Below are 10,159 nucleotides of genomic sequence, written 5' to 3' on the forward strand. Positions count from 1 at the left end.
CTGGACCGATTTGAAAAATAGTTTCTTGAATAACTTTTTGAAAAAAAAATCCCCTCATCGACAAGAAAAATATTTAAAACTCTTTTCAACAGAATTGTAATAATGAGATTTTCAATGCTGTTTTCTTTTAATNGGAATAATATTAAGATTTACATGAGCTGGACCGATTTGAAAAATAGTTTCTTGAATAACTTTTTGAAAAAAAAATCCCCTCATCGACAAGAAAAATATTTAAAACTCTTTTCAACAGAATTGTAATAATGAGATTTTCAATGCTGTTTTCTTTTAATTTTTTTCAAAGATTGAATTACGGAAAACTTGAATAACTGGGCCAAAACTATTCTGATTTAGGTAGAAAGGCATTTTCATGTCCCAGTATTTTTTTTTTCAAATACCAACACATCTCAATTGAACTTGGAATGACGCTTGTTCATCCTACCTTTATCTTTCATCCTTTGAATGAGTTTAGTAGCAAAGAAATAAAAAGGGTGAGAAAATATCTTTCCAATGACACCTCACAAGTTACATAAATAGGAATAGGTCTGGTACAGTTATTCAAGTTTTTCGTAAATCAATCTTTGAAAAAAGTAAAGAACAACATCAAAAATCTCATTATTACGATTCCGTTGAAACTTAAAAAAACATTTGTATGCAAATTTTTTAAACTTAAACCGTTCTGTCATTTGAGGGGATTTTTTTTCAAAAAAAACTTTAAGAAACTATTTTTATTCATAAAAAACTCAATTTTTGGAGGTATTATCAAATCGCTCCAGCTCACGTAAATCTTAATATTTTTCCGAAATATTTTGGTGGACGTCTAAATATATATTAGATTTTATAATTCCAATGGAAACACAGTACCGATTTTTTTTTTTTGTATTTGGAGTGATGCAGTCTAAAGTACATACATATGTATGTATATGTAGAACAATCTATATTTTCAAACTAACCTCGCGATCAAGGATATAGCAATAGGTATGGTTTTCATCCGCTTGCCTCCCATCAGATACTCATCGGTAGTGTTTTTCGATTTCGAAAAGAATCCGAAGTATACACCAACTGCAGCTGAGGCGACCAACATGAACACGAAGACAATATAATCCGCGGTGCCGAATACAAAACTGCGCCCAGCCGGCAAAGAGGCGACAGTTGTTGTATCCAAGATGCTTGCCATTCCATCAGCAATTGTAGTAGAAGTGTTAGTAGTCATTTTTGTAAGATTTTTACTTTGTATAATTTCGAAAACTAAACACAATTTGTAAATTCCTTCGTGCAGTTAATCCGTTTTCCCCACAACACGCAATATCCTTTATTTGTACGCGTTCGCCTACATTCCTGCTTTATCTTTTTGTGTACGCGCGCGCGTGTACGAGTTTAGTAAGATTCACTTTCACTGCGCTACGTTTCTGCTCACTTCTCAGACGTTTAGTCGCGATTCCGAACAGCTAAAATATACTCAAGTATGCCATGTAGGAGGATTTCTTTAAATACTTGATAACTGCACAGCTTATCTGATTAAAATGGATTCTTATCTTACTAAATCTTTGTGTATAAGCAGATATACATACATACATGTGTATATACGTAAGTACTTATGCATATGTGCATACATATGTATTCATGTAGTCTTATCTAGGAAAGCCGAAAGTTCATATTTATGTACTAAATAGATACTAATGTACTTCACATAACATGTGGAAATAAAAAAATAGGGGTCTTCCCTTAAACTCGTAAAAGCCTCGTAAACCTCGTAAATCTACGAGCCACGTAAAAGAACTTTCGAAATTTGTATGGAGCTCTATTAACGAGCCCCTCGTAAATTTACGAGGCAAATTTGATGCGCAACTTCAGTGTTGCCGAGGAGCCGAAATTTTTATACTAAAACGTATGATAAAATAATGAAAATAAATGAAAAGCATAATACGCGAATAAAATGAATGAATTTCATACACTAACTCTATTGACTTAAGTTTTCTGCTAATTTGCGGCATTTTTAATTGTATTTTAGCCGAGTGTGATAGAGAAAACATGGCGGGATGTTATGGAAAATACTACAAAACAAAAATTGCTTTACAAAATCCTGGTTGATTTGTCACTTTACGCACCTATTTACGCCGTTTTCGCAAAGGGTGCGTTCCCATAAAAGCCTCGTAAACTTACGAGTTTTACTCAGTTTAAGTTTAAGGGAATGCCCTTATTGGATTTTTTTTAAGTTTATTGAGTTTGGTCGAATATAATCTAGACTTTTTAAGATTTTTTTTACTCGTTTGAATTATCATTAAAAATTTATCCGCCATTTTGAAATTTAACAATTCATTGTAAGAGCCCCCAAAAAACTCCGAATAACAAGTTTCGAGCGAATACAATACATTTTTAAAACTATGTCCGTTATATTGGAAAAATGCACTTATCATTTAATAGTAATAGTTTTTACACAATTTTCAAGAATATCACCGATTTTTTTACCTGCACCAATTTTGGAGAGAAGAAAAAATTTAAGAGTGTATGAGGGTAGTATTTCGCCAAAGAAAATTTGTATGTATGAACTTAAGGCATCCAAACGTCAGCATTTCGTGAATTTGCGAACTTGTTCCAATATTTAATCGTAATCCCATTTTGTCATTCGACTGAAAATTTGCAATTTGCAACATTCCACTTTTTTGAGTCCTGCGACATTTGAGCTATTCAAATATTGCCTTAAAATTATTTGAATTTGGCGAGAGTTTAATCCTCCTTCAGACACTTTTTAATATATAATAGATAAATGATGCTACGTAGTACAAACATTTGTACATTAGGGCCGACAAAAAAAAAAAGTATAATTCAAAATTTTACTGCTCTCACCCCTAGGATTTTTCTATTAAAAAAAAAAAAAAACATAAACCCCCAGTCTTTTATTTTGAAATCAAAAAAATATTAAGTGTTCGCTCAAAGCGTTAAAAATTTTCCATGTATTTTATAGGAAAAAAAGAATACCCAGTTATTCAAAAATTGTTTAATACTAACGAACTTTTATGGGTCCCTCCATTGCATTTTTTTGGGTTTTCGCGTGACTTGTGAAAAAGTTACTATTAAAAATCTGTTAAATAAACAATTGGGTACTATTATTGGAAACCTCCTGAAGAGAAAGATCCAAAAATATTGATTTTAAAATTGTTTTTTTTTTCCATATAAAATACATATGTATGTACATAAATATATACACGGAAAACTTTGAGCAACCTCTAAATATTTTTGGATTACAAAATAAAAGAAAGGGGTACATTTTTTTCGGTATAGAAAAATCCTATGGCGTGAAAGTATTAAAATTCCGACTTTACTTTTTCAAATTCTTTTTTGGACCACCTTAATGTAGATACATACGCATGTAGGTATACACCGGCGAACTTTTTAAGCTGGTAAGTAATAATGTTGATGAACGGGTTTATCAAAGTGTAAAAGATTAACACCCCCACAACATGTGAAATCTAATAAATATTTACTCTGCTATTACTTTTAGTTGACAAAAGTGTCAAGGCACACTGAACTTGGTTTTAAGTGTAGCCTGAAAATGATATGTTTTTTTTTTCGGACCATGTTTTCTTTTCGGAAATCAAACAAAGTAAAATTATAGGAAGAAGACTGCTGAAATTTTATTTTTAGTTCTCTCCTCCAAACGTTAAATGGTTTACTGCTGACAGTTTCAAAATAACGTACGAAAAAAAACGAACAATACCGTTGAAAAGAAAAACAGGGGTTGTAAAGTAAAAATCCTTAGTTTGGGTTTAAACAACTTAAGAGTATAATTCTCCTCACACAAGAATATTAGCCTAACCATTTAAATCCCTTTTAACTAAACTGCAGAGCATAGATGACCGTTTTCTGTTATAGGAGGGCAAATGGGGCTTTCGCACGAGGCGATATTTCAGACAACTTTTGCGTTCAACTCACGCAGGGTTGCACGAAAAAAAAAATTTAATGGCTAAAAAATCAAAATATCAAAATATTTTCCATAAAAAGGCGTTTGCATCGTTTAACTTTGCATTCTACTTTCGGTTGAACGGCCTTTTAACTAATCGCTTTCAACAAAGTTGGTCGCCAGCCAACATCTAGCCATTCAACTTCTTTTTCGTGCAACCCTGCGTGAGTTGAACGCAAAAGTTGCCTGAAAAATCGCCTCGTGCGAAAGCCCCATAAGAATCCTTGCTGTTTCACAGGATGAAAAGTTTTCCCGTACATTTGCTAAGTGCCACCCGGAGCAATTTCTTCAAAGGACCACTTACATAATTTTGTGTTATTTGTGTGCATAAAACTCCATCTTTAATTTAGCCATCTGAACGGTAAATTCGTATAACATAAACATTGGGTCAAAGCTGACCAGACATACAGGATTTCTAAATATTTCCCTTTTTTGCATAAGGTCAGTTTCTTGCAGAAGCATTGCTTATCATGAAATGAACACGCATTATGAATTTTAACCAGAACCTCAGCGCCACCCAGCGGGTTCATTTTTAGCAAGCGTATTTTTCATCATATTGGTAGCACACATTTTTAATTTGAATGAAATCGGTTCGCGAATACGACTTTTATGAATAACTCGATTCTAGCGCCAACTAGCGAGTTTTCTTGAGCCTATAATACAAGCAATAAATATATGCAAGGTATAATCTCCAAACATTTGACCCAGTGCTTTTTGAGCTGAGTCCGAACTATGAAAACGGCTACCATTATACATATCTATACTAATATACATATATTTTGAAAGCCGATTTTTTTTGTGTTCGCAAAGCTCGAGAACGCCTGAACCGATTTTTTTTGAAATTTCGGACACCTGCCGCACACGTCCCAAGGATGGTTATAGGTTAGAAAAAATTTCGATATGTAAAGGGGGCGTGGCACATCCCACATAAGCCGAATTTTTCATACTACATATATCTGGAAGTGTTCAAGGAAGGGTACTGGAACTTACTCGCATACTCTTCAAGAAAATTTCAGACTATTGGAAAACTAAGTACCAAAATCCCAATTTTTTCATACAATGAAACATTTATGTACACTAGACTGTACCGAAAAAAAATCGCCGTACATCCTTAATAGCCTAGACTCCAGCGTGTAAGGTGGTACGGTCTAATGTACATCAGTGGCATAAAACAACTTCAGTGCATTTAGAAAGTTTGCCTTTGGATTAAAAAATAATAAGTTTCCCTTCAAAAATTGTATACATATTTTTATAAAGATTCTATTAAAAATGCCACTTGTACTCCACACGGCAGTAACCTCGAAAGTAGGCCAAAACCGCATTTTTAGTTTAGTATGTATATTTAAAAAGTCTGATGTGATAGGGAAATTTTGAGTTTAAATTCGATTTTAGCGACCCAAAATATGAAATGACTAGCCTTATGGCAGATAAAATTTCCATGTTGGACAGTGTAATTAGACGTAATTGGAACATTTATTTTTATTTGTACTTCTTCTTAATTACTATCAGCATTTACTACTACCTATTTTTTTAAATATTAATTGGCTTAAGTTCAGGCAACTCCTCCGTGTTTGTCAATTCATATTTGACGAATGGATGCACCACAGGCGACAATAGTTTCAAATCCCATTTGTAATCCTTCTCAGCCGGCACAATATAACTGAGTGGTATTGCAACAAGAAAAACAATAAAATTGCCCACCATGACGTACCAATTGAAAGAGAGATCAAAAATGTTGAAACTGGTCGCGGTACTCGTTGATGGAGTTTCAGTCGCGGAAGTTGTGTAAAAAGATGTAGAATTGGACGAAAGTGTTGCGTTTGCTGTAGGACAATTTTCCACCGAGGTGGGTAAAGCACTATAGTGCAGACGACCTTGCGCGCCCATGACAATCACGAACATGGCGACCATGCTTGCGATGACAGACCAAAAGGCAGCCTGAAAATATACAAACTGCAGGTTTATTTATTTTTTTCAAATGTTTGAAGCTACATACCCTGCCATGCGCCTGTGGCACCAACATGCCCAAAAGATATACACCAAATACTGAACCCATAGTTACGCCACCTATTGAGTATATGACTTGTAATATTGAAGAGAATTTCTCCACCACCAATCCGCCAAAGATGCTATATGCGCCACAAAGGCATATAAAGGCGCGCATGATGAGATTAGCTTTCCTCTCGGTGTGCTTTACATGTGGCTTAATATAATCGAAATAGACTACGCCGGCTAATGCATTGAGATTAGCGGACATTGTGCTTAGTGCGGCACTAAACACGCAGGAGATGAATACGCCTGGTATACCCTTGAGATGACCGGCAATGTCTTGTACAAAGAAAGGCATCATTTTGTCGGGTTTCTGCACGTAGCCTTGCTGCACTGGATCGCAGTCGTGATAGCGCGCATACATGACTAGAGCAAAAAAAAAGTAGGAGAAGTACATACAAGTTTGAATATTAAATAAAATTAAAAAAAAAATATTTATTATAAATTTTTCTATTACTTATGCCCGTGAAGCAATTGAAAAACATTATCACTAAGAAACCAACGCCGAAAATGATGAGTGAATGTCGCGCATGGCTAAGTGATGGCAATGCCACAATACGTTGTACGCAACTCTGATTTAGTCCCACATAGGCAGTCCACAAAATAATGGCGCTGGTGGAGCAATTCCAAATAGTGGCGCGAGTGTGAATGTCAAGGGTGAAGCTGGAATTAGATAGTCAAATAGTTTTTTTTGTACATTACATATACGTCACTAGACACGAAAAAAGGCGCGAGCTGTAAGGTTGACAGCGAAAAAAGGCGCATAAAAAAACTTCAACAAAGAAAGACTCTTAGGGCCGGTTACTCAATGTCTGGTTAACGCTAATCCCCGGTTAACCATAGTTATCGACGTTACCGATTCCCTGTTGTATGCATGGAGTCGTAGACGTCGATAACGATGTTAAACCGCAGATTAGTGTTAACCAGACATTGAGTAACCGGCCCTTAACAAAGTTGATTTTTGGAAATTTTGAAGTAGAATAACGATGCGATATAAAAATCACAAAATATATCAAGCGCCTAATTGCGACATTTTTTTTTTCAAAATTTTTGATGCAGAAATATATCTGGATGCGCTAGGAACATTTTCGCATCAAAAAGAAAAAAAAAAAAATGTCACTTACATCTTTTTGGCGGTTAGGGCTCGATATGTTCCGCAAACATTAGGCTTACTTACAATCATTCATAAATTTTTTGTATACTTCTGAGAGATATATCGAGCTTCTAAAGGAGTACTAATACAAAATTTTAATGAATTTGATAAAAAAAAAAACAAATTGCTCTTTTCGAAAGTATCTTTTAAAGGTTTATGTTTTTTACTCTGGGAGTTGAACGACGAATACATATTTCAGATTTAATTTTTTGTCAAAAGATTTCAAAAGATTCCATTCCTCGTCTGTATCTTTCTACAGAAATTCAAAAAATTCCAGAAATACGATTTGAATAATTTGGATGTCAGAATGTGTCAAAAAAAATTAAAAAATATCCTGAAAAAGTCCCGCGTTTACAAAACCACCAAGTAGGGAGGAAATGGTCCCAAAACTTCGAGAGGTCCCGACAAATCTACAAAAAAAAACTAAGAAAAATTCTTAAAAAAAAATACGAAAAATCCCCAAAAAAACTTAAGAAATTGAAAGAAAGTCTGGAAAGTTTTTGAGTTTCAAAATATCCCGAAAATGACATTTTATTTCATTATATGATCGATCTCTGAAAAGGTGAAAAAAAAGAAATAACCGATTATTTTTTCTTTTCGTGAACCGTTTAGCACTTACATATTTGGAAATTACTAAATACCTTAGTACTTAAGTATTTAGCCTCCAAGTTTTTATATGGGTACTTAGTAACCAACCAAGGTACTTTAAATAAACATTTGTATGTATGTAACTTACTCGACACTCAAACGACCTCCTTCGGCTGCTATTCTCAAAACTTCATTCACTCCGCCCACTTTTTTCGCACCCAAGACTCCTACCAGCGTGACGGAACCGATCATAATGGCAGCCTGTACCACATCTGTCCAAACAACAGCTTTAATGCCACCCTATAAGAATATTCATAAATGTTGTGAAATTCTGAAATATTTCTGTATTAGAGATCGAGTCAATGACAATAAAATAACTTTTTAAAACTGGATTTTTGGAATTTTTCTATAATTTATAATTATAAAAGTATTCCATGAAAACTTACCAACATTGTGTATATAACACAAATTGAGCAGATAACAGCATTTATTAAATGTATGTTAAGGCCAGTGACTGGAAAAAATAAAAATGTATGTAAGTGATAATAATTGAGGTATGTACATATGTATGTATGTCAGAATATCTGGCCTTTCGAGCTTAAACTTTTGCGTCATAATTATAAAAACGGATTAGTCGAAACTTCTGTTCCGGATGCCGGAAAATTAAAACAACAATTAAAAGATTATGTGAAAACAGATTTGAGGCTCAGTTATGCATACTTGGCATTGCATGAGAGTTGTCACATAAGCAGTCTGTTAAATGAGCTTCGGGTGTTCGCGGTTACCCAAAGCACCCAAAGCATTACATACATATGTAGAAGTCTGTTGATTTTTGATTTCTAAATAAAACGACATGCCATGCAGTGCAGTGCAAAGTATGCATAACTGAGCCTTTAATGACAATTGTTTTCTATATGATACCGGTATTTTTTGTTAAACAACGTTGTCGTTAGAAATTTTTCCATTCAATGCATAGTGGAAATGCGGCATTAGAAAAATTTTAATATTTACATACATATGCATATAAGTACAAACCTTGTGAGAAAGCTAGAGAGGGTATGAATAAGATAACCGGCAGCATTAGAAACAAAGTAAACATAAAGCCAAAAGTCAGTAGTTGCCGTGTACCACGATTGAAGCGCAACTCCAAGTACTGAAAATATTCAAGAGAAATTATGTAGTATCTGCAATTTTCATACATATCTATGTATGTATGTATCATAAAAATTAGGAAAAAATTATATTGCGAAAAGGAAAAGATCTTTGTGGTGGTGGTTTTAAAATTTCGAGCATGCAGTTTTTTTGCCCGACTGGAGTCACGGCTTGTACTGGAACGACATATGTATTCTAAGTTGCAGGATTTTTTTTTAATTTTTAAATTTATGTTGTGTATTATTTCGTCGATTGACGCGCAATAACACGCAAAAACACCAAACACCAAAAGTGTTTTCTTCAAAACTCTTGAATGATATCCTAATTACTTTATTTACCAGATACTTTCCTAAGACACGCTGAATAAACATGTCCGCTCATGCAAGCTAAGCGATTCCATAAGACAGAGTGCCCTTCACGCGGAGGACCGTGGAATCCTCCCTTTGTCTACCCGAGAGGCGAGGAACTAAAGCTTCTCCTTGATGGTCACTTATCTTATAAACCTTCCCTTGGCAAAGCCTCCATTGGGGCAAGGTGCGAATGTTTAATTACCCTTTCCGACTTGCTGGATAATTGTCGCCTGTCATGTGCGGATAAACTTGTTGAAACCCTTTAACTACCCGCAACTGGATAATATCGTTCATACACAATTTTAAAATGCTATAGAGGTGCCTTGTTGGTTGAAGGCTCTGGAAAGAGCTCCCTTGTTTAACCAATGTAAAGACTTTAGGCCAATCAGTCTCTCTTCGTTTTTGCTTTATATGAAAGAAGAATGAAGAAAGGGGATTTCTGCTTACGATACATGAAGGTCTGTGGAGGCCGCACTGCACACAATGAGAATGTGGATAAAGGAAATATTTATTCATAAAGATTTTGCTGTAGGGCCCCTTCTCACCATTGAGTGCGCGTTTAACAACGTCTTGCCGGAAACAATAGTTAAATCACTATATAAGCTTGGGGTTGAAATCAACCTATTGAGGGTCGTATGCAACTGGCTTTGCGACAGAAATATTAAAGCTGAATGGCTCAGCGCCTGTTGAAAGCATAAGTTGAAAAGAGAGACCCCATAAGATGGGTTTCGTTCACCTCTGCTCTGGATAGTGGTCGTAAAAGACTTGCTTGAGAGAGGCGCTGGGTTAGATTTCTGGACATCCCGTATAAACTCACATAAGCTAATCTAGACAGCGGCTACCAGAGTCAATTCCAGCATTTTTTTTAATAGAGATTACAAGGTTCCAACGCAACATTTCACACGACTG

General features: G+C 35.0%; 2 protein-coding genes across 3 annotated transcripts in view; both read right to left on the reverse strand.

Moving 5' to 3' along the window:
* The window catches only part of LOC108376767 (sodium-coupled monocarboxylate transporter 1-like), a 10,836-nt gene extending 9,662 nt beyond the window's left edge, over positions 1–1,174 (reverse strand). For both annotated transcript variants that reach the window (XM_017633008.1, XM_017633009.1), the window contains exon 1: positions 951–1,174. In XM_017633008.1, coding sequence (XP_017488497.1) covers positions 951–1,174 — 224 coding nt within the window. The remainder of the gene's footprint in view (positions 1–950) is intronic.
* A 4,314-nt stretch (positions 1,175–5,488) lies between these two features.
* Smvt (Sodium-dependent multivitamin transporter) lies at positions 5,489–8,901 on the reverse strand (the record flags this gene model as incomplete). Its single annotated transcript, XM_017633007.1, has 6 exons — positions 5,489–5,896; positions 5,955–6,373; positions 6,465–6,670; positions 7,897–8,048; positions 8,195–8,262; positions 8,784–8,901. Coding segments are annotated over 6 exons (1,371 nt in total), but the record flags the coding sequence as incomplete, so codon positions are not given.
* Between the last annotated feature and the right edge of the window lie 1,258 nt (positions 8,902–10,159).

Source organism: Rhagoletis zephyria, unplaced genomic scaffold (assembly GCF_001687245.7).
Source record: "Rhagoletis zephyria isolate East Lansing unplaced genomic scaffold, Rhagoletis_zephyria_1.1 Rzeph_scaffold_10926, whole genome shotgun sequence".
NCBI classification, from domain to species: domain Eukaryota; kingdom Metazoa; phylum Arthropoda; class Insecta; order Diptera; family Tephritidae; genus Rhagoletis; species Rhagoletis zephyria.